The sequence below is a fragment of the Chelon labrosus genome, assembly GCF_963514085.1.
Source record: "Chelon labrosus genome assembly, chromosome: 4".
NCBI lineage: Eukaryota > Metazoa > Chordata > Actinopteri > Mugiliformes > Mugilidae > Chelon > Chelon labrosus.
In genome coordinates this window covers 17,355,727-17,381,620 of record NC_140340.1, presented here as the reverse complement: position 1 = coordinate 17,381,620, position 25,894 = coordinate 17,355,727, and the positions used below count along the sequence as shown (strand labels likewise).

General features: G+C 41.2%; 1 protein-coding gene across 1 annotated transcript in view; it reads right to left on the bottom strand.

The window, feature by feature from the left end:
• Window positions 1-9,195: 9,195 nt before the first annotated feature.
• Window positions 9,196-25,894, bottom strand: part of tafa3a (TAFA chemokine like family member 3a) — a 93,268-nt gene continuing 76,569 nt past the window's right edge. Inside the window, exons 3-5 of the mRNA XM_084542116.1 lie at window positions 19,267-19,416; window positions 18,309-18,433; window positions 9,196-9,780 (exon numbers count right to left, since the gene is read on the bottom strand). Coding sequence (XP_084398242.1) covers window positions 9,769-9,780; window positions 18,309-18,433; window positions 19,267-19,416 — 287 coding nt within the window. The 3' untranslated portion in view covers window positions 9,196-9,768. The remainder of the gene's footprint in view (window positions 9,781-18,308; window positions 18,434-19,266; window positions 19,417-25,894) is intronic.

The following is a 25,894-nucleotide window of genomic DNA, read 5'->3' as shown; positions in this document are numbered from 1 at the left end:
CAATATTTTCACTGCCTCTTTTTCCCAGCGGCGATGACCTTCCTGTGTCTCTCTGATCTGTGCAGCAAACACACCCAGCCCACACTGTCAGGACTGTGAAAGGCAGCCAGGCATATCTTAATCCATTCTAGCTGTGCTCTACTCCGGCCTGGGTTGTCTAAGGTGCCGCAGCGGTTCTCCCTGTGCGTAAGGAGGCCAGCTCGTCCATTAGTCTGAATGGAAGACGCTGGTAAAGGCTGGTAAAGATTCAGACAGAAGCAGAGGTATTCCTCCAATTTTCACTGACCTTCCCCTCCTGAAATATTGAGGCTTGAGGTTTGTGAAAGTGTGCACACTGTTTCAATTTGCACTCCCTGTAAATGCTCTTTTGTTAAATTATTCATCAAGACTAAATGTGCAAACATGCTCATTGTGGAGAACGGTGTGTTAAGAGCAGAAAACTCATTTTCGTCTCAGATGCTAAACATTTTTGAAAAGGGATTCATATTGCATTAACTTTGCACGCTGCTGACGAAGCACATTTCGAATTGGTACCACTTGTGGGGAAAGAATAAAAATAATTATATTCATATTAGTCTTTATGATTCATTCATTTCTCTTAGTTAATTCTACTTGTTGAATATGACGGATAAAATGAATCGGAATAATGACTGTACAAATGTGCTTTGAAATTTCTAACCAAAATTCCAATTTTGAGTTTTCAGTGGTTTGTTCCCATAAATAACCGCAAGGATTCATCACAGCTCACCTCGGCACGGCGTTTTGCACAGCATACTTAGACATAACAGCTGTAGACTGTTGCACTTTATATAACTCCTCTCCCGTTGAGCTTAAACAGCAGGACAGAGGGATGTTTGCACTTGAAAATGACAGCTTAAGGTGTGTGTACGGCACTGTATGTTGCTGGTGGGCTAGTGTGCGCGTCTCTCTGGTTCCCTTCACAGATGGAGAGGAGTGCCCCAGGTAAGTGGAAATCAAGCCAAGGATGTGAAACAGGGATGACCAGGCTCCCACCGGAAGACAACTGAGGAACTGAGGGATTGTGGGATCTGCGCAACAATAGATAATTAGTCAGGAACATCTGTTGGAGGAAGTTCCCCTGTACCTCATGGACCACAGATCTTAAATCACTCTTTGGCTTGGAGTCAAGAGTGAGCATCGCCAGCTATTTACTCTGATGAATCATTTGTATTAATCGCCAAGGTCCACCTGTACACTTGCATATGGCTGTATATGACTTAATATACAACAGGGTTGTATATTAACCTTCACCAGTCCCAGCGGGGTTAAAAACAAATATAAACAAGATAAAACTGAATTCAACATTTAAGCAACTCTCTCAAAAGTCGTCAATACGGTGTGGAAGTTTAATCTCTCATGTGAGCTTTAGGAGTGTGACAATAATCTTCTGTGTGCATTTTGATTTGAAATCCAAACATAACCAATTGAATCGAATGCCAGGGAAAGTGGGGTTCCACTGATTTCACCTGAGCAAGTGTGAGATGCTGTGCCTATCAGGGTGAAACCAACATGAAGCTGTACTGAATTGGATTCTTTTATATTCCCTGCCACCATTTCATAAACATTATTTCTCGAGACCGTGTCAGTGACGGCTGAAAGAAAACAGTCTCTACAGCACAGCCAAGTTAGCAGCTCTGAATGCTGACATACTCACACTTAGAAATAGACACGAGGGAAAAAAATAAGGCCAATTCATTTTGCATGAATTTGGGCATAAAGCATGGAGTACATTTCAACTTGAGAACAGTACAAAACGAAAAGTCAGAGGGTGACCAGCGTCAGGCGAAGTCAACCAACTCATTCTGTGGGGTAGATTAAAGTTTCCGTGCCAGTCTATCCAATAGTTATGAAGACGTTTCACTAAGAAACAAATATGGCAACATCATGGTGCTAGATATAGCCAGGAAACCAGTCCAACCTTCCCCCACGCACAACATTTTATTTTTTTGTGGGGGAGAGCTGGTCTGGAGTTGCTGCATTGGGAGCTGATTATGCCGGGCCAATCAAATAGTTTGGACGGCCTTTCTGCAGTGGACAAAGTAGAGCAACGGCGACGCAGACTTGCATGTCATATGAGCGCCATCTAGTTCCCAACTAGATGGCTCTGATTGGTTGGAACATGCCCCATAATGAAATCCAAATGGTGCTAGATAAAATGCCAGAGGCTCGCCGAGTTTAGAGGGTTTCATCCTTTGGGGACAGAAAACTTCTGTCCAAAATTTAAAGAAAATTCAACTAATAGTAGAACTAACAGTGATCTCAGTGAACCCCTGTCTGTGTCTGCTCTTAACTTTTCTTGGAAACCTTCCATCCAGTGTACTTCACGCTTAGCAGGTGTATTGCTGGGGATCTTTCGATTTAAAGTTGTTACCATTGCTTTCACAACAGCATGTCTTCATCATAAGCCAGGCTACATCATCAGGGGGTTTTCACAACGGTTTTCTACACTGTTGACCATAAAGTAAATTTAATCCCTTCCAAACACATCACATTAAAAATTAAACCACAATTAACCTTTGCAAACTGTCTATTCAGAAAAATGGGGGAACTGAACAGTACGATTAAGGGTTTGGTTTAAATTTTTGAACCTTGGTTAATTTGACACTAAACACATATTCGGGGGGATTTCATGGCTAAGAATGTCCAATATTACTGTTTCAAACGTCATTCAGTCATTAATATAGAATATGACCACCCCTGACGTGGACCAAGGCGTTAAAACGTCGTGGCATACTGTCCACAAGCTTGTTGATGTTGTCAGTGGGTAGGGCGTCCTGCTCTTCAGACAGATCCCGGGATAATTCTTGTAGACTCTGAGGAATATTGTCGCTCTTATTAATGACTAGGTCGAAGGCATCCCAGGCATGCACGATAGGGTTCATATTCTCTGCATCAAGAAATCCTTTCACTGTAGCTGCCCATATGCTCTTGCGTTGTCGTCTTGCAGCCTAAAGTTGTTCCCAAAGACCCTTTTTGCATGTGAGAGGCAATAGTTCTCCAGAATGTCCCGGCACATGACGACAAATGGTGTTCTTCCTCCATAATGAATACCGACCCGTACCATCACTGAGTGGTTTCCTGGATGCAGTCATCGTGGAGGTTCTCACCACATAATCGCCACACCCTTTGTCTTCCATCTACACGGTCAAGGACACAGCGGCTCTCATCCATAAAGACAACATGTTGCCAGTGCCCAAACTGTAATCTTCTGTGCTCCCTAACCCAACAAAGTTGAGCAACTCCATGCTGACCAGTTAGACGAGGACTCTTGGTCTTGCTCGGTAACCATGCTGAAGAAATCTTCTATTTACAGTTCGGTGGGAAACGTTGATTCCATGGTGTCTTCTCCACAAACGACAAAGACGGCTCGCTGGTCACCCTTTTTTGGTAATTAGCTGTGGTCGTCCTGGAGATTTTGGTGGCCCCAAATGACCTTCCTTTTTATGACGTTTGAGGATTTTACAGAAGGGAACTTCTGTGTTAAATTTCACTGAAAAATTTCTGAAAAATTGTGAAAAAGTGGATCATATAGACTTAAAGAAGGAAAAGAACAACACAGTGAACGTCTTGCCTTTTATAACACCACACATTTGTTAAGCACAAATTTGTTTCACCTGGATAACTGGGACTCAGTGTGTAATCACTGCACCTGATGTGTGTAAACAGGAAAAAAAAAGAGAGGAGTGTGTCTGAAAACAAAGTTATTCCAACTTTACGGGCAACAGCGTATAAAGTCACAATCATCGTTTCATAACAGACATGGTTTGAACTGCTTTTACATTGTCTGAAAAAATATAATCAGCAGGATTCACATCACTGACGGCAGCTTATTTAATATTTTGCCAGTTGTTTGGTTGAGTGATTCTTGATAAAGCTGCAAGACGCCCTACCGGAGAAGGCGCATTTTGAACAGCCACTACAAGCGTTACTAAAACACACAAACAATCCAGCTGCATCTCTGAGCAGGATGACAGTCCACTGACCTAACCACACAATAAAAGAAAAAATAAACATACTTTAATGTCATTAGCATCATCTTCAAGCCCCACTTCCTCATCAAATGTTGCACTGGGACTGCCCCAGCTCCTTTTTGCAGAGTAACCCGACCATTTGCAAAGAAATGGATTCTATTTGGAGCGTCGAGAAACGAGGTAAATAAATAAATAATTGCACAGTTAGGCATCGCAAAATGGGGCCAAGGAGAAAAAAGGCAGTTAGAAATCCATCAGAATGTCATTTTGTGTGTCTCTGCCTCTCCCCCTCTGCGCATCCAGATAGATATCAGCTCATTGCAAACCTCGCTTCCATTAACCCGTTCACAGGCTGCCAGGGGAGGAGGCTGAATTTTTCACCTTTCTATCAACTCCCCCATGCCTGTTGACACCCACTCACCCGCCCTCTTCTTCTTCGCCTACTTTTGGTGTGTCTGAGTAAGTTCCACAAAAGATAATTTCCTTTTCAAATTACAGCAGGCCCTTTCACTGACCCGAGGGCATTGTGATAATGCAGTGTGGGAGCTGAAAGCGTCTCTGATGAGAGGCAAGAGCAAATGCACTGGCCAGCACTAATGTCTTGTCAACACCAGAAATGAGCACCTATAGGGCACAGCGCAGCTTCAGACTTGCTGAGCAGAGCGGTTCAGTCAGATTCCTCCGGAGCATTTTAAGGCTTCAGAGGAACCAATCACGATTAGCTGACACTTACTTCACACGGAACTTGTTGGTAGTGCATGTGAAAGTACAGTATGTGCTGCTGTAAATAACCAGAAAAAAAAAAGAAACCTTGGATAGGAAGCATCACCAGAATGTGTGAATGACTTGGCGAAGCAGCTTGCGGGGCCGTGTTGTGATTCATAGACTAATCGCCTCTCAGTCCAGTGAGGCATGAGAAACACAGAGAGGAGGAGGTGTCAGGTACAGCGCGGAATACTTTGATATTAGAATTCAAGGCATCTACGTCTTGCCTTGAGCAGGATAATCCCATTATGCCTCAGGTCACAGCAGCGCGCACGCAGGGAGAGGCACGACTCTCTTCAAAATAAACTGCTTACAGTTGAGAAGAATAACACAAACAGCCGTCAGAAATAACATCAAACTCTGACCAAAACCGAATTAGAACAACCAATTCAGGCAAGAGAAAATACTCCACATATTGAAAGGAAAAAATAAAACAAAGGAAAAAGAAAGGGAAAAAGCGGGAAAGTTTTTCCAGGTAGACTTTAAGAGTTCATCTAGGGTGTTTTCAAGATCGAGCAGGTTTTCATTACAGTCTGCCAGCTTTTATTATGAAATGAGAAAATCTAATTTTGCCGGGTGTATCTGACAGTTTTTCAGACTAATTCATCCTGTCAAGATAAAAGCCCTGGCAACCCCACCAGATGGTGTTTGTGTAACTGAGAGCTTTGTTTTCCGTGTGCACATTAATACGTGTTTAGTTCATTTTTTTTTTTTCTTTTTCTTCGGGAGAAGGAGAATTGTCTCCACCAATCTCCGACTGCCACTGTGTTTGATTTAGATAAGCCTAAAGCACAAACAAACTGTTTGTTGGTTCTTTTCAAATGATACTGTTTTATTATTTCATTAATTTTAGTTATTACTTGGCAGAAATGCTGCAAATAGAAAGCTGCAACTCAGAGATAAGGTTGAACTGAAATGTTGGTTTAATATTGGCCGTCCAATAAAAATGGGATCGGTGAGTCTGTGTCATCCACTTCCAATAAGACGCGTGGCACCTCCCTGACCACAGCCAGAAAAGCCATTTTACTAATATTATTTTCAACTTTAGATGGCTGACCAGGGAATTTATTTCAGGGAGGATTTAAAGGAGGATTTTAATCAACAGCTTCAGAGGCACCAGTCTGTAAAAATTGCAGTGAAATCAGCTATGAACTAATAACCAACATACTATAACACACCTCAAAGAATTCCATTAGTAGGCGACACACTGTATAAGTTTAATGCGCAGTATGATTTAAATGCGGTTTGTGGGGTATTTTCCTTCCTGATAAGAAGAAAAATGGGGATGATGTCGAATGATTTGACAAGGAAATTGAAGCATTTAAAGAATATCCTGCAGGAAAATTAAATGTTATTGGTTGTGGAATCGCATTTAGCCTACAGACCTGAGAGGCGAGGTGTTCAGCGACATCAGCCGCCCTGGCTCTGCAGACTAAAAATGTTGCGCTCGCCTCAGCCGTGATACATAGTGTTAAATGTATTTTACTTTAAAAGAAAACGACAGAACTAATCACGACTTGATGACAAACAGCTTGAGATTTAAACTTAATAACTGTTAATAGTGCTGGTACGAGCCTATTTTTAAACTGAGCATGCCAGCTTACACCAGCTGAGGTTACGTTTCAACGGATGCCATCCCTGTGTGGAAAAAAAAGAAAGGACGTGCTGGCTACGCAGCAGGGGGTGCGAGTTTTGGCAGAAAAACCCAGGGTGGTTGGGGAAAACAGTTTAAAATGACTTATTTGCTGCATTGCAATGCAGCAGAACGTCATGTCGTCCAATGCATTTGAGGGCACATTCCCTTTTCACACCTGCAAGGCTACACTGTATTCCTACCTTTACCTTTGCAATTGTCCCAAGAAGTATTTCAACCTATCGTATTTCCCATTATTGTGGCTATTGTCGTTCCTGTGTTGAAACTAACAATACATTCTCTCTCTTTTGTAGACATTCAAGGATATTAACTGTGTATCTGTATATCTATCTATGTATCCATCCATCCATTCATCCATTGCTCAAAATATAATTAATAGAATGTCTTTCAAGTCTGATAATTTTAGTATTCTGCTTGAGAGAAAACAGAGTCGGTGATATAAATTAAATTTTGCTAAGTCGTATAAATCTGCTGATCTAAAGCTCAGCACCAGTGTGACCAATCACAGGTCACATGTCAGTTAGAACTGAGCCAATAACGGCAGAGAAAACGACTATAGCGATCGCCCACAGGGGTCACAGGTGATCTCTGGATGACAGCATGTGATCCCACGTGCATCCTGCTCACCTCGTTCCACCGCCGCGAATTAAACGGCCGCACAAAACTGTCAAACAGCCAGACCTCAGATCCACACTGTGGCTTCCAAACATGCAGAATGCATTTCCATTCAGCATTTGTGAAGGTTCCTTTATGGCGCAGCAACAAAACCCAGAGGAGCTATGGCATGAAAAGATCTTTCATTATTAATAGAATATTAGCCCACATAAAGGTGAATGACTGAGGGATTGTGTTCCAACACTGCAGGGGCTGTAAAGTGCACAGAGGTTAATTCTCTGATCCAAGGGTAGATTTGTATCATTGTTTGTAGATAGAAAGAGTTTTTCCAGGGGATTGGATTCATGTCTTCTCTCCCTGTTCCTCGGAGCACTGTGGTAGATTGCCTGGTCTGATTAATCTTAATGAATTATGCAAATAGCCTTTATCTCAAATGATTTAGCAATGTTTCTCTATTGTTTTATTAATGCACTTTTGAATTACTCTGTATAATCACGTAGCCTTTCCTCAGCCGTTTGCTGTTTGTAATTCATCGCCAGCTCTTTATTAAATCCATGGTGGTCTCCGGCGAATTGCATGCAGGAATGAGAAATTAGTCATTACTGTAATTTAATGATTTCTAACCAAACAAGAGGCAACCTGGATCGCAAACCGTAGCAACCCTCCACACTCCTTCCCCTCAGCGCCCGTCCCACGGGGCTGATCTTTGGGAGCGAGCCTTCTACATTTTTGTTTAATTAATTGTGTTTATTATAAGCAGCATTCGGTGGTGAATACCGTTTCAATTACAGACGGAAACTGACTTACAAAATATGAAATTCCCCATAAAGCTATGGTTTGTCTGGGGTCCAGACACTCACAATGGACCGAAGCTCTGTCTGCTTCTATGTGTGAATTTAGTTGCAACTCTCTTTGTGGTATAGGAAAGAAATTCTTGCATTCCTTCGATTGTCGCTCTTACACAGATGATGTTCATCTTGCAACGATATGCATGACAACGACACAGACACTTTATATTTCAAAAATCTCTTATATTATCATAATGGGAGGGGGGACTTGCGATATATATAATGTACCTTCCTTTGCTAAGGCTTATGTCACATGCAGGTTATAAATATACATTTCCAGCTGTTTCCTGCCTCCCCATGCAAGTCTGCATCCAATCTATTTGGCTTCCGTGGAGAAGGGAAGGGAGGTTTATGTTGATGACAGAGACTACATGATATGTGTAAAAATGGATGGGCATTTTATTTGCTCTTGGACCCCACTGATACAGAGGGTCTCCAGGGTTTAATAATCCTTTCTGTTAATCCATTATCTTCCACTCTCCTGTTGCACACAACTGTGCCTAACTTCCTCGGAAGGTTTATTTTCTATAAGCTTTTAATGACAAAGTAAGTAACAGTGCTTAAGGGATTCCTGATAGACAACGCCTTACGGGAAACTGTTTGGACAAAGAGGAAAGAAGGAAAAAAAGGGGGCATAGTTTGGTTTGTCGCGTTAATTTGAAGCAGTAAATGCAGGCTTTAATGACACCAGCATCTAGTTTGGGGAATGAGTTAAATAGGATTAGGGTTGTTTGAGGGCGAGAGCTAATTATCCATCTCTCCCTGGACCAGATTTCAGATGGCTTTTTGTGAAGTCTGTTCATTTTAAGAAAAACTATGCGGGGAGTGTTTCCATTTTGTATTTTTGAACATGGTCTATTTTTGCATTTTGCTGATTTTTCACATTTCAGTTCCACCACGGAAACAACCTTGATGAGCTGTGAGCTCTCCTCCTCCTCCTCCTCCTCCTCCTCATGCTTTTTTTTTTTTTTTATTATTATTTATTTTTCGTCAGATTATTTGGTTGACCTGCTCATTTCAAATCCCAGCAGCTCCTGCCTATACAGCACCATGGCCTGGTGTGTAAACGGCATCAACATAGCCTGTAAGAAAAAAATTCAAACTTAACTAACAGTGATATCCATTGAGTTAGATTTATTGAGATAATATTGACATTTGTAATGAATAGCACTCACCAGGCTTTGAAAACAACAGATACCGTTAAAACATTTTGGCAGAACGCAGCTATGTTGACCCTTGGTGACTTGTCGTCAAACATCGGTACATTTTTTCTTGGTTTTATTGTTGTGGCATTTTCTTTGAAAATAAGACTTGACATCCTAACAAAATTAAAAATAATAAAAAAAAAAAAGCCAGACACCTTCAAATCAACTAACGGAAACAGAAGAGATATCTGCTCCATAAGGCTAAAAGGAATGGAAATGTTCATGATCTCACGAGATCTTCAACACAGATATGCATCAAGAGTCCAGGGGCTCTTTGTGGCAAGAAAAGAACACAAAAGTTTCACATCACATGATTTTGTTTTTAAGAGTGATTTTTTTTTTTCCCCCCTCTGGTGTAATCCACAGTCTTTTAGTCAATAAATATCTTCATGGTCGAGTCTTCTAGTCCATAGGAATAAAACTATAATACAAAGAGAGATTTGGTGGGCAGTAGAGCTCAGAGACAGCTACTGTTGATGCTGGATCAAAAGTCAGGAATCTGGATATGTAGTCTTATTTGAAGCTCCCTTTTTATTCTTTTCCTTCACTCATTCGCTGGAATGTCCATGATTAACGTCCTTGTTGGTCCCCGGTTTCCACCAATCCTCAAATCGCATGATATCCAAGTCCTACGGTGTTGGTCAAAGAAGCGTCTGGTTCCGAAATAAGGTTATCCTCGAAACAGACGACTATCGGGTGACCTAGAAACAAAGGGAGACAAAAGCAGAAGAAATGCTGAAAGGATGCTGAGGATGAAAAAGGGATTTCACTCATAAAATGATAACAGCAGGAACCAGACCGGCGCTATCTGATATCTGATAAGTCTGACAGAAACCTTAGGGGAGAGGTATTGAAAAATTAAATATATTTTTGGTAAATAGAAGTGTAGCCGGCAAAAATCCACAAAGAAAAATGTGTTTAAAAGCTGAGCATCCAGTCTACAAACATTATGGTTTTGTCACCATAGACCTAAGTCTTTACTTTTTCTAAAGCCATAGTCTTTGTTCCGTGGATTAGTTTGTAAAGCTGGCATCCCTTCCTTCCCACTATGACTACAATTGATGACTGGTTAAATGTTTGTGCTTAAACACGCCAGTCTACATAACTAAACAATGTATTTTATCATTCATTCATTCATCCATCTTCTGTAACCGCTTGTTCCTGTGAAGGGTCGCGGGGTCTGCTGGAGCCTATCCCAGCCGTCATTGGGCAAGAGGTGGTGTACACCCTGGACAAGTCGCCAGTCTATCACAGGGCCAAGACAGAGAACCTGACAACCACTCACACCTACGGCCAATTTAGAATCACCAATTAACCTAACCAGCATGTCTTTGGACACTGGGAGGAAGCTGGAGTACCTGGAGAGAACCCACGCAGACAAAGGGAGAACATGCAAACACCACACAGAAAGGCCCAGTCGGCCCATGGATTCGAACCCGGGATCTTCTCGCTGTGAAGCATTAATCCCAAATCATGCTTCCGCGTTGACACAGTGCGTCCGTGCGTACGGACCTATTACGGACCTATTGCGTCCTTGCGGACCCCCGTGCGTCCTACGCAAGGGCCAGACGTGCACCTCCCAAAAATCCTCGACGCGCGTCGAGGCGACGCAACTGCAACGCAGCAGCAACGCAGCAGCAACGCAGCGGCATTGGCTGTGATTGGTCCGCTAACTACATCCGCTGGAGACCGCTTTTCCAGTTTCCACTCATAAACATCATTGTCTCCGCCCCAAAAACTAAATGTATTAACTTTATTATAATAAAATTAGAATAATGTAATGAAATGGTACTGGTACAAGTCCTAAACGGGATGAATTGTAACAACTTCCATGATTGCTTAACTTTTCAGTTAGGATCGTCATTGTGTTAATGCTGTGCTCTGTCTGGTGTCACTTAGTAAATGTTAACTTAACAAAGTAACGGTTTAAAAGGTTTCTCTAGCAACAGCTGATAAACAGAAGCAAGTTGTTTTTTTTCTTGTGAGAATGACTGCATGCTGATTATTAACCAAGAGCACTGCTGTGGATTAGTACAACCTCACAGAGTCATTAGCACGGCAGCAGATATTACACACACGCGCATTTCTGGCAACTGCAGTAATTGTTTAATTAATTAACAATTCAAGCTCGCCTTTAACTTTCAGCTATCCCTCCGAAGCAAGCCCGTGTTCTGGTGCTGCACATCTAGCAATAGTCTATCTGTCGTGAATGTGACAGGTTCAAGGTGTTCATATTCCCAGCTGGCGTGTTTGTAATTCAAACATCTGTGGTGTTATGCAGTGAAAGCGGGAAGACAGTGAGCCTCTCGAAGTCAAATGTAATGCAACGTACATCATGGCCGATGATTTCCATGCAAACACGGGGAATATTATTATTCATGATGGCATACTGTCGGCATAAGTGTTCTAAGACGGTTTCATGAATATTAATCTAAAGGATTGAAAGACGCAGTTTGTACTACTCTCACTTTAAGCATAACTCTAAAAATACTCGGGAAGGTGAATTGTTGTTCCTTGATGGTTTGCCCTTTAAAAAGTAGAACACAAGCAACTTTTTGACTCGGCCTGTGATGTAGAAGGAACTTTAAACCTCTCGCACGGAGAGAAATAAGAGCAGACGTTTTCTGTGCAAGTGTTTGCACATTACTGTCATTCAGTTAGCAGTTAGCAGTGGGTCTCAGCAGCTGAATCGACCAGGGCTTCAGCCCAACAACAACAGTGTTCGGAGCAATTCTAAAATATCCTGGAAGTGTGATTTCTCTGCTGTTTAGAGCTGCAGCTGACGGCATGGCGCTTGCTGTTTGGGGAGACACAATTTAATTTTCACTTCCAGGTTGCAATCTTCAGGAATCACGGGTGTGAGAGAGAGTGCGAGGGAGAATATGAAAATGACTCTCGCTACAGTGGTGGCAGCAGGATGTGGACGTGGTACATTCATGCATTAACTCATGCATATTTCTACTGCTGCAGTAGTGCAATAATCAGTTTACAAGCAGTATGCACTCGTATTTGTTATACACATGCTGAAGTTTTCTATTTTACACGTGACCTGAGCTTATTTTATGCATGCACGGGCTTTTTTATTTTAAAAGAAAACTTCAAAGGAACACATTTGTAGCTGCAAGGCCACTTTTTAAGGGACATCTCACTAGAAACAAGAGGAGAAAAAGGCTTAGACACACACAATGTTGAAACAAACAAAACAAAAAAAAAATAATCAAATGTCAGCAGCAACAACACCTCGAAGCCTGGCAAACCCTTATCAAGGCAATTAGCATGCCGTGGTGTTGTGGGTGTCACTGTGAGGGTTATCGGTGAGTTGGCGCACAAAGGGGAATCGGCAGAACAGAAGGCAGCTCCTCAGGGTTTGATGCTTAAGCTCCTTCGGGATGAAAGACCACACTTGACTGGTCAGCTGTACGTTCAAAGTCCCATTGACAAACAAACTAAGACCCTACCTTTGATGGAAAGCTACTGAAGCATCTCGTGCGAGGCAAATGTGCACATTCGCGGTTATTCCACACTCATCAAAAACAAAATTAAGAATTATCTCCGAACATTCACAGTTTCAAAGAATGGATCTATTTCATTTTCTTTCTTTCTTTTTTTTTTTTTTTTTTTTAAATCTCCTGCAGGTTTATTGGACATTTTTTTTCCCCGTCTTCATTGTTGCCCTTAAATCCCAAATTACACAGTTGATGTCGGTCTCCAGCGATGGCTTAAAAACAAATCAATCATCAGTCGAATGAGTTAGCTCCTCTTTAAAAGCTACCCATTGATTAAACACCTCTAAACTAACTGCTTCTGGTATTCTAAATACCAGCTTTATTCACATGCTGTTTTTGGCAGACTGCAGTGAAATATAAACTGACTAACTTTGTCTGAGACGCCTGACATTGTCCTAACTCACGCTTGCAAACATGCACACAACTACATACCTCAGGCGGTACATTCATATATCAAATCAAATATATCTCCACATTACATTTTATGATTTAAACCAGTTGTGTTTTGCTGCGTTTACACCCAGCATCAACACTACTCTGGCATTTTATGACCGCCTAAAATAGATTTTAGGAATTGTTGCTAAACTTGGGTTGCATCTTAGTTTGGATGAGCTTTTGATGACACAGACACCAGGTCTTTAAGATCACTACACGTCCTTCATTACCCCTCTATCACAATACGCACTTCAAGACGAAAACAAAGACATCAGCCTTGACTACCAGTGACAATGTGGATACCAAATCACAGGTGCTGGTGACCTTGTTGTCCATACTGGTAGGTTATTGTGCAGTAAAATTCACTCTTATTCAGGTGACTCTTGACTATTTCCGTGTCCAGCAGTGTTACGAGAGAGTCATTAGAGAACCATGTATGTTCAGGAGAGTGGTATGGATTGAGATTATTTCTGAAATGGGTGCTAAAACTCTCTAAATCATAGATAATATCTTGATATAGAGTGAATGTCCATGTGAGTTAACATTAAACTTCCGTTCTGCGTTTTGTTGACATGTGAATGCATTCATCTCGCCATTAGAGTAAAACTTCAGCTACACCTTCAAATGGATGGAGTGGAATAAGTCTTTAAGATTACATCACAATGAGATGAGTGAGTCATTTTCTCATGTGGAGACTGATTGTGGTCAAAGAAAACACTGGCTTCACTTCCTTCAATTATCTAATTTGCCAGATTCTTAGGAATACGAAGAAACTGTGTGTGAAGCGTTAAAGCCACAATACATACTGTATTTTACACAGCGTCGGTGCACCACGCTATACACAAGACAAATTTTCATTATGCCTTGAAAAAAAAGAAATCCTTCTCAGACAGCTATCCATCATCAAACTTCCCCGCGTTCTCCATAAGCGTCATAGCACCTGTCAAGTGGAAAGTCTCAGTGGTTCCTTTGCCCTCTGTCTGCTGATTGATAGGAAGTGAAAAGCAGGAGCTGTCGGGGTTATAATGCCTGACATTACCAGCAGGACTATAAAACTAGCCGCTCCTGGACATGAAGAGAAAGACGGAACAACTGGACTTGTCTGAGAAGGGGTCTAGAGGGCGTAAAGACGTCTGATTTACCGATGTGACTTCATCATGCGGTGAAACGACATCATCATTTTTTTTTTTTATCAACAACACCACCGCTGGACATCAAAGAACAGAGGATTTATTGCGCTGTATGAGGAATGGACTGTAAGGGAGGGTATATGTTTACATCTGCACTATCAATTTTGAGAAAATTTTATAAAGCTCAGACTAAAAGAACTGTAAAAACACATACTGACATTTTATATACGCTAACATTGACATACTGTTTTATTCTCTCCTCATAAAGCTGTTCATTCTAATAAAGTAAAAGAAAATAGTAGAAAGCAGGTTTTTATAAAACAAAACATGTTGCCAGACCTGATGCAACTTTCAGGTTGAGTCAAGTTGAGCTGTTCAAGTTTGACATGCACAGTCTCCAATAACTGCAGCAGAAAAAGGGCTGCTAAATGCTCAACTATGCTTTGCAGCTAGTCGCACTCACCTGCATTGAGGCATAGTTAGCTTAGCAAGTGGAATAGAGGGTTTATCTGCCGGCCTACTGCTTCCGGAAAGATGTTAATAGGAGCTGTAAGAGCGCCAAAACTGCAGACCAGAACAAACATAACAAACATCTGAAAGACTCTAAAATGTATTGTAGGATTAGTCTGCTCAGATGGTTAATTAAAAAGTAGTTTGCCACTTGGTTGTCAGTCCAACAACGCATCGAAGCATGTTACTCATACACTATTAAATGATCCCAGGCTGGTCACAGAGTGAAATTAAATGGTTTTCTCAAAGGTTTATTTTTTTCTGCTCAAATTTCTTTAATTGGACTTTTTATTTGGTGAGTAAAAGATTTCACAGAACGGTCACTGAACCAACAGCACACTTGAGAACATGAGCTCCATCCTCAGAAATCCCTTCGGCCATTCCTCAGAATGATGTTAACTGTCCAGGAAGCTCGGGCACAGAGCCCTCTAGCAAACACAAGCCGTCACTCGCTGGCTCTCTGTGGGAGGCCGCGAGGCCATGAGCATGGAGCGACCCCCGCTGACTCCCTAATCAAAAAAAAGAGTCGAGGTTCTGACGGGTTCTACTAGCCACCTGGACCCCTGCTTGTCTGTGCCTCTGTTTCTGCTTTCCCGTGGCTGTGTGAGAGGGCATGAATTATTAACCCGGCTAAAATAAAAAGCTCTGCTTCATCCAGGCCTCCTGTAGTCATGAATAATGGAAAAGGCAGCTCAACTACAGGCGTTTGGTGAGTCAAACAGTGGGCCGTGATGGATGGCTAAGGGCCTACTGTGTCCCCCCACTCCTCACCTACCATCCACTTCAGGCCTACCACACCCTGAAACCCAAAACAAGCATCCAGATAACCTCTATTAAAGTCCAGAAGTACTACCACTTGAGCCCTCTTGCCCTGCTTCAGCACATCCCACTCCACAATTTTTGCTTCCTGGAGGGATTTTTGTTTGTTGTTTGTTTGTCTTTCTCCTGCTTTCACTTGCCTTTGTTTTGCTTCTTTCTGGCATTTTTGAAGTCACATGCAAGCCTGTTCAAAAGGAGGCTTTCTCTCTCTCTCTCTCTCCCGCTCTCGTTCCCTTAATGCTAAAAACCTTGAGGGTGAAATGGATACGTGTGAGCTGGATTTCTGTTCAGTCATCACCAGCGTTTTTATGATTCCTCAGAGGCTGCAACTTCCAACTTGTACCAGTGAACTCACTGGTGTACAGCCACACTGTCTATTATAGAAGTGATAATTGTTTTTCCATTTACAAAGCAGTCACATGCTGCAAGCTTCCATATCTCATTTCTCACCAAAACCACAGTCAGTCTCGTGATAATTTAATTCCTATTTTTAATCTATGTCTACATATGCCTTGACAGAAAGTTTGTTTTCGATCTCATCATCTTCAAGAGATTACACTTGACACAAATCCAGATTTTTGTCTAATTATACAGAAGAGAATATATATATTCTCATGGCACTTTATGAGTATTCACAAATAATTCTGTGAATAGATTTTGTATTTAGTCTTTTAACAAGCTCAGATGTCAGACTCTGATGAAAACCTTGGGTTTATTTCATAATTATTAATGAGAACACTGACACCACGCAACAGGAATCAAATTATATTTTGAGTAAGCACTTATCACTTTTCAATCAAATATGTGGCACTGTCACTTAATTGGGTGGAAATTATATAGTTTGTCAGTTTAAAACTAGAAGTTTGAGAAACCAGTGTCAGAAAGTCATAAAAGAAAAATATCATAATTAAGAATTGTGACTTTTATTATTATTATTATTATTATTAATAACATATTACTTCTGAATGATGCTTAATTGCAATGAACTGACACCACACTGAGGCATGAATATTCAGTATTTATCTCAGGTCAAAAGCCAATAAGCAGTGAAAGCTGCCAGTGACAATATAATCTCTGTTAATATGAATCTGATATCACTGATAAATGAAAGCGATTACAGCATATGTTTAAATACAAGACATTCTACATACTGACCGTTCATGTATGCGTGTACAATGTATCTCATACAAAGTGTTTGAAACACAGCTATCATGCTATCATAGTTTATTGTTGTCTTCTCCTGCCTTTGAACCTACTATAAGTGCTATCTTCTAAGCACATGTGTCTGTGTCTGTACCATAGACTGTATATAAATATGGACAATGCGTCTCCACTCCCTTGCAATGGCCAAAATGACGCTAGCATCCAGGGGATGCGGCCGGCGCCATCTTGGGAGTTTGCAGCCAGAGTCTGTGCAGTACGGTCCCAGAGTGGAGCTGCGATAGCTGCAATATTGATGTCCCGCCCAGGCGCCCACACGTCCTCTAGACTCGGTTAATTAATACTGTGCTCTGCTCTACCTCAGCCAATTACAAAGGAATCTTGGATTTTACTGTACTTATGTTTTTAATTTTTTTTTCCAACTCCTAAGGTCACGGGTCTGCTTCACGGAACGGTTGGCATAGCAACTGGTAGTCATAATGATGTCACATCCTGTATCTATAACATCAAATAACTAACTAAAAAGAAACTTATCTGAAAATATCACACTTAAGTATGCATCAGTATTATATTGGCTAAATAAAATAGAGGTGGCCTCTCCTGAATCTTCGTGATCAGTTCGCTTACTTATTTTTGTAATATTGTGCTGTTGTGCACATATTTGTGTATTTGAATTCTCGCTTTACATAAAAGAAAAATATCAGAGCCTTCTGTGTATGCCAACTTCATTGCTCACTGTTTTGTTTATTTTCGTCACATTCGGTTTCCTGGTTTGCTACGCTGAACAGCGAATGTCTTTGACCGATTTGTTCTGCTGCCAATTCAACATGCCCTACAGAATAGACTGAAAAGCCACCGTCGGGGCCACAGACGCTCATGACAGTCCGACACTGGCAAACAGCCCACCGTCGGCTTGGTGTGTCACGACCCTCAGATGTGTCTGGGGCGAGAATGAGAGCGAAAACTGAGGGAGATGCTCCTATTTACCAAATTTCAAGAATGCATCATACTTTCTTACTGCTGGGTCAGATTAAAGCTCTGGCTACCTGCTACCAACTGAATACGATTGCTGAGATCAAATGTGCAAACAGATGGTATAATTGGTCTAAACAACACAGCTTTGAAAAAGTTCTCCAATATGTTCAAATATGCTCTTACTTTTCTATTACTTTTCTTTTGTGGTGAATATAAATTCTGTGGCTTTGATCATAATGCACCGGTGAGGACGTCTTGGTTTGGAAGCAGCTCCACCAGAAAATCCTGCTCCGTCTCACAGGCTCCTGGGTTGTTGTCTACCTCATACTTCACGGCTCAACTAAATCAGCAGCTTAAGTAAAATACAATAAACCCACTGTAGTTAGACTTCTACAACAAAATGGGACTGTAGCTAAATAGCCAGCTGAACTTAACTCAACCCTTTCTGGCGTTGTAATCCGATCCCTTCAGCACACACTTCGCTGCTTCTCCCCTGTGAGTCACATCTCCCTCTCCTGCTGCCTCCTACTCTTTTTCTGCACTCATCTGACACTAATAAAAAATCTTTCAGTGCTCTCTTTCTTTTACCTAATGCTCCACCATTATTCTACAGTCACGCTTTGATACAAGCATTACTCTAGGCTGTGTGTTTGTAGTCATTGTGCTTGCTTGTATTTTATGAATTTAACCCACCTTGGTTGTCTTGACTTTGTTTCCTGTGCTGCAGCTCCATCCTTTGAGATCCGGCAGCACTTTACACTCTTCCCCATCCATGCAGGGATGCATCTGGCACCACCACTTCTGAGCAACTATGGATGCTTCAAGAAAAATAAAAGAACAAACATTGTGGGAAAAAAAAAAATAAATCAAACAAATAAAAAAAGCACTGGAAGCAATTAACAACACGCTGTTTGCAACAGTAGCGCCGTTCTGCCCTGGCTAAAGAAGCAGCGAGCGCCTTTGGCTTCTTTATACATCACAGTGATTGAGGAGAGTGTCTTGATCTCTGGCTGACAGCGGAGACCTGTCAGTCCTACCCCGGCGTGTTTTCAGGTCTGAATTACAGGGTGTGGGTCAATGTCAAGGCAGTGAGTGTTGTGAGCAGGTGTGTAAAGTGTGAGGAGGTTGTTTGTATGGAGGAGGAGTAAAAAAGTATGCGGCAGGCTGAAGCGTCAAGGTCTTATATGGCTTCAAGGAGGCCTGCAAGGGAGAAACAGCTTCCCCTGACATTTCTAAAGTGAAGAAAGAACTGTCAAAATCGAGGAAGCCCCTGTCAGAGCTATAACAGTGAAAAGAGGAGATAGGGATCGATTCACCTATAACTGAGGCCATTTTTGACATGATATTAAATGACCCAGCTTTCTGTCTACTCTGCTGAACACATCTGACATAGAACAACAGACAAAGAGCTGAGTGAACGAGCTGGTATGCGATTTGATCTTAAAGATTATGAAGCCTTCCGCTTCCACAACACCATATTTTTCTCTTTTTCTTTCATACCACAAACCTCTCACATCTAAATGATCAGTGGGGAAAAATGCACCAGATGCACTGTGACAGGTGTGACAGTATTGCACCTCGCCACATTTCCACCCTAATCAGAAGTTGGTCTCAAATCATTACCAAAACTGTAATGAGAAGCCTGGCATACCGTCTACACAAGATGGAGCCGCTCTTGTTGTTCCCGCCACCTGTCCGGGGAAGCAGGAGCATTTGACAGTCTGGGATCTCTCCTCGATCTTGTTCTTGTTGCAGCATCGGTGTGCAGCAATTACCTCACAGGTTCCTGCTTTCACATGAACTGGAAGCACAACAACACACACACACACACAGGGGTTAGAATGAATGTGACAGCCATCAGCAACAGCAACTAGCCACACATACGATACATGATGTATTTTCTAATTAATAAAGAGCACATAATGTAAAACAACAACAGATGGACACACACATTAACTTTTAGCAAATAACTAACAGTGGAGCACATACTGCATTTTGCTGAGGGCTCTTCTGAAAGTATCTACTAATAAGTAGTTTCAGTACAAAGGTCAAAAAATATACAGTATGTGCCATCAGCTAACAATAATGGATGCATGAACACGGAGCAACAGTATAGATTTAGTGGACGGACAGAGATCTCTGGCACTACAATAAACTTAATCAAGCTTATGCTACACAGACAGTACTCGTGAGATGAATCACTTTATTGTTGGTTGTGGTCTTTCTTGGGATTTGTTTAGATTCCCAGGGGAAAAGACACTTAGCTATTGCCCTCTCCAGTTTCAACCCTTTGTGCTAAACTAATCTATCAAGCTGCAAGGCGGTAGCTTCATATTTAATGTGCAAGGTAGCAAATTAAAATATTTAATGTATGCCTTTGCACAGGTTTGTTTTGAACTGGATGGAGTGTGGTGGCTACCATACAGTGTATATCATTTATATTATGAACCTCCAATGTTCCTGCTTCAAGTGTTCAAATCTAGTGGTAAGACGAGAGGAAACTATTCAAACAGCAAACTGCAGACAGTGAAGAATAAAAATCTTCAACAGAGCCTATCACTGAGCTTCATCGTGTTTTGTTATACACATAAATCTGGCTCTACAGAAGGTCGAACGAGGTGTCCTCAGCGACACGCTTCCACGTCTCCTTTGGTGTAAAGAGAGTCCTTTGAGGGCATTTGAGTAATTTCTCAGTCAAGTCTTGTTTCAAACATCTAAACACAATGGTTACTTGAAATCCAGGTCATCTCCCAGGTGGAGGAACCCCTCTCTGAACCCCTGTGCAGCCCCACCTGTCCACATATTCTCCAGCAACACATGTAATCCACTGACCCTGTAGCCCAGCCAGAGGACAAATATAGCAGGTCTTCGCTGGCTGATGTAGTTAACTACATAACATCACAAATCTACACACTTTGAGAAAATGGCTTGATTAACATCCCCTAAGTGCTTATTTATGTGAAAGAATATTACAATGTCAGTAACAAGGACACTGTTTTCACTGCCATTAGTTTGGATCACACATCAATACTGCTCTCTGTTTTATATTCATTAGTTCTGTGCATGGACCCATCACAATTCTGAGCGTGCTTGTGTATTTACACATAACAATCAGGATTGGATAGGTCGGGGGGGATAAATAAAAAAAGCATCTGAAAAGTTCTGACATTCCTTTCAGATGAGCCTTAATTATGCCCGTAAAGATTTTCAATTTGAGACTTGACTTGAAAATAAATTGGAGTGCGCTTCCATCTTCCCATTAGCTAGCAATCCAGAAATCTCATCTACAACATTAAAAACATTTTGCTTCCAATCAATAAGGTGCTATTCACATTCCCACAAAAGGCAAGACAACAATTGCCGATTGAGTGCTTTTCAGCAAGCAGAAACTTACTGATGCAAAAACGGGTCAGGCTCCATGCCCTTGATGTGATTATCGTTAAGCCACCAGCACGCCCCCCGGTCAAAGTTAATTTCAAAAGTTGGAACAGCTTGTGTAGAATATTCAAACTTTGTTTAAGAGATAGATGCACATGGACAATAGGCAATCACAAGAGGTGCAATGGGCAAAGACAGTCATTGTAAATCACCTGATTGTGAGGGCAAACAAACGTAGCCATTGTTGAGTGCTCTGCAATTTAAACCGGCATGTCATCGCAAACTGCAGATAAAGACTGTAATGTAATACGATAACAATACAACTGAATTGGCTCAAAAAAGAAGACGCCTTGGCTGCGTGTCCCTGCACAATGGCGTGCTTTGTTCGTTTAGTGGTTCTTCCTGTACGTGCGTTCACCCCGCCACGATGTGAAAAGGAGGAAGGGAAGCTACAGTATTGGCTGGGGCGGCTGAATCCAGCCTGGGACTCTTAGCTCATTAAGGTGCAGGAAGCGGCTGGTCGGGGCTGCCCGTGTGGAGCGAACTGCTGATTAAAAGTGGAGCTGCTGGCCAAGGTCGCTGACTCCAAGGCTGGACCCAAAAACACCATGCAGTGAGGGGTCAGAGAGCAGGGCGAGGTGGTGGTCAGACCAGTAACGATCCATATGAGAAGAAACAACCATGAACTGCCTGACTGCTGTTGTTACTACATGCTGCGTATAGGCTCTGCGAGACAGCAGAAGCAGAGGAAGTGTATTCAAGAAGCGTGGAAAGAATGTAAAGCTATAATCATGAAGATTTTAATAAACTCTCATTTGATTATTTACTTTATTTTTTTTCAGTAATGGCCATTCAGTGCTTTTACATTCACCAAGTATCTCCAGTAGTAGTTTTTACGATGTGTTTATCAGTTTAATTAGGGCTGGTGATAATCCTTTTTAGAATATGTTTTGTTTCTTAAATGTTTACATGATTTGAACCCAAGAGTGTTTTCTCTACTGCTATTTCATATATAAACCAGGGTAGTAAATGTCTACACTGGGCAGAAACTTAACATATAGTTGGGGCAAAGGGGAAACAGTTACCCTGGCTCTGTCTAAAAAGAAACAACAAGAACTCTTAAAGGGGAACTGCTGTTTTTCACAACCTGGACCTTATTTCTGGCATAAAATACGGTCGTTTACTCACCCATATAACTTTTGTGTAATTCATATTCCTTCGGGAGATATTTACATCTGCGTATATCCATATAGTGGGAGTGACTGGGGCACCCAAACGCAGCCTTTAAATAACGCATTATCTGCCGCGAAACTCACTAGTGTTATTCCCCGTTGAGTCCAGAGTTAGCTGTTATCACCATCCGGGGTCTGTAGATTGACCTACAAACCCCGGATGATGTCTTCTGACCTGGATGATGTCGCGCACCCGCGACAGTCGGCTTGTTTACCTGCAATTTGCTACTGCTATGGTTTGTCCACAACCTCAGAGTCGGAAAAATATTCAGCCATGTTGCAAAAAAAATAGTTGCATACGATAACAAAATATTGGTGAAATGAACGAGTTTCACGGCAGATAATGCGTTATTTAGAGGCTGCGTTTTGGTGCCCCAGTCACTCCCATATGGATATACGCTGATCTAAATATCTCCCAAAGGAATACGAATTACACAAAAGTTATATGTGTGAGTAAACGACCGTATTTCATGACGGAAATAAGGTCCGGGTTGTAAAAAACAGTAGTTCCCCTTTAAACAACAACCACTTCTAAGGGTCAATGTTTAAGATGCCATAATATATATATTTTAATTCATGTGAATGTCAAAAAATCCTTGCACTTGCTGCAGGTGAGTGCAGGTAGCTGGTCAATATTTCGCTCAAGGACACCTCAACAGTCTCAAGCTGACCACTGAACCATTTATTTTATTGTTGTAAAATGGTCCGTCTAACCACCTGGGTCACCCTGCCACAGTGTTCACGCAGTACAAATCAACCTTTACAAGGCATGAGAGTGTGAGAGTTGTAAAGCGTAACACATACATGCAGGAGAGAGTCAGCTCAGAGCACGAATATGCAGGTGGCGACACAAATGGCTTATAAGGCCTGTGATCAATACATTTCCATTAAAGCACTTAGGATTGCCATCACTTAGAATCACCAGGCCCCCGTGTCAGTGGGAGAGAGATGAGAGACAAAGAAAGGTGAAAGGACAGAGACCACTAATGAGAAATAGGACAAGGCCCAACCCCTCGGTAAATCAATACCACACTAAAGTGAAGCCCTCTGCTCTACAATCATATTCATTGATCCCCGATTGATAAATACCAATATGCAACCAGAGCCTACACACAACTAGAGAGGAAAAGACAGGGATACTTATCTTGTTAAAGGTTTCTTTTGTATCTTGTGTCCCAACTGTGCCCTTTACACACTTGGACACGAGACACATAAATCAGTTCCAGATCATTAGTACACCAAACAAGCTTTATGTTTTTTATTGAAGATTTAGGATGAGGACTGGATCATAAAACAATGAAACTCTATCTGTATAGCTTCTCATTTAAGTTGATAATCATTAAAAAAAACATGCAATTTGTTTATTTGGTGAACAAACGACATTCTCTTTTAGGGCCATTAGCATTAGCATCAGCTGTACTGTATTACTAAATGGGACATAAACTAAACTAATACAAACGTCACATGTTTTGTGTCACCATATTAAAAGTTCAGCTACTTGTAAAGGCTTTAGAGTCATTGAGATGAAAGGTAAGTGAGAGTCACTGACCAGTAAAAGAAACTTTAGATTAAATCTCAGTACAAAGTACGACTGGTGGAGTGACAGTTACATCTCAGTGAAATAATACAACTATTTCTCTGCTAGTTTGAATGTGTCTGTTGGTATCTGGCTTTACCCATTAACTGATACAAATTAATAAAAAAAAACTATTTACTAAATTACTTAATTTAGGCTATTTAAAAATCCAGATTAGCAGTCAGTGGATGGATGGGTTCACATGTGCTTTACTTAAGTATTTACATATTCTTCTACTTCTTTATACTTCTAGCCTAGCCTAAGGCCAGACCAGCTTCCCCGTCCACAAATTTATTGTGGCAAAAGTTGACCAGTCTGGCCAATCAAGTTGTTTGAGCGGATTTTATGTGATGATCGACAGAAGAGTAACAAACATAGCTAAACATGTCATCTGAACGTGATTGAGCTGAATTAGTTTAAAACAAAATGGCTCTGATTGGTTGTAGGACCATCCAATTGGACGCTACTTCTAGACTACAGCGACACATTAAAGGATTATCTTAAAGGATTATCCTAGCATTAAAGATGAACACATACAGCATGGATGGATGTGGTAGTTTCTCCTTTATGAATAGGCAGAAAATATGTTTTATGGTGGCTATGGATTTGATGTGGGAGTTGTGCTGTGTCTCAAACCTTACTTGAATAAATATTAAAATTACAACGAGAGTACTTGTGTGAGAACGACTGAAAGCCATGTTTTTGACAAACAGTCAGTTATCACATTTATAAACACTGTAATATTCACAGTCATAATACAAACTATAGACCTGCCGTTACGTTTTGTCAGTGCATAGGTCATTTCAATTCAAGAGTCTTAAGTGTGTAAATCATCTGATAGAAAAAAAAAGAAGCAAGAGTTGACAGACATGTTATCCTTTTGGTTTGTGTATTCTGCCTGTCACTTTGCCCAGCGGCTTTGACTTCATGCCATGCTTTTCATGCAGATGTTTGCTGATGTGATGACAAAAGGCAGCTGGCAAAAAGAGAACAACAGACGCAAAGTTTATTTATAAAATGTTTTCAAAAGGGAAGCTACATTCTTACATTTGGTAGACTTTTTTTTGTTTTTAATTTATGCTGTTATTTTCCCAAACAGTGAACTAAAGGAGAAAACTGAGGGACGACATGAATAAAAAAAATTATCTGTTTAAAGCTGTGAGTTACATTTATCCAAAATAAATGAATAATAAAGAAACCTGAAGAAACCATTTATTTGACTATTGACTATCGCTTGACTATTGACTAAATTGCTTATATAAGCAACATATACATTAAATGTAGGATGTAATTTGTCCTACAACCCAACAACAACAACTCAGAATGCCCTTGAAAAATATCACTGGAGACTGAACCTTATGGGACACCGTGGTACATTCAATTCTGTACTGAAACTTGTTGCCAGTCTCTGGGTAAAATGCTCTCCTGTAGTCCTTATCACAGGGCTGGGTTAGAACAAAGCCACAGGTTGCTTTCAGATTCTGCAGCAATCAAACAATTGATCTAACATGCAGGTAGGGAAGCGTCAAAGAACAACACACTGCTCCAGCTGTCAGCCGTATGACTGGCTGTATCAGGCTCACCTGGCCAGTCGAGCACAACATACAGTAATAGAAGCACAGCAGGGGATACATGAGGAACAGGAGTATGGTGTTCATTCTAATGCTGACAGGGAGGCTTCACTGACTGCAGTGAAACCGGAATCAGAAATACTTCTTGTGCCAAGACTGACGCACAGGATGTTTCATTTGTCACACTGACATTGAGAAGCTATTCTTTAAAAACAAATAAATAAATCCCATATCAACCAGACATCTATTACAAGTCTATTATTTCGTCTATTATCAAGAGCCTGATTTTTGATAAGACATTATGTGTGAACCCCTGGAATAGGGTAATTTTCTCTGTGGTGCAACTTTTACAAGCAACGTCCCAAAATTACTTTTTTGAAAATTCCTGAAACTAGATACACTAAAAAATCACCCAGAAACATTGCCCATTGTAGCAATACTGGTTAGTTTGAAATAACATGGTTGACTCAATTTGAAATTGATTGTTTTTTGGAAGAAAGATGCTCTTGCCAACCTAGAAAG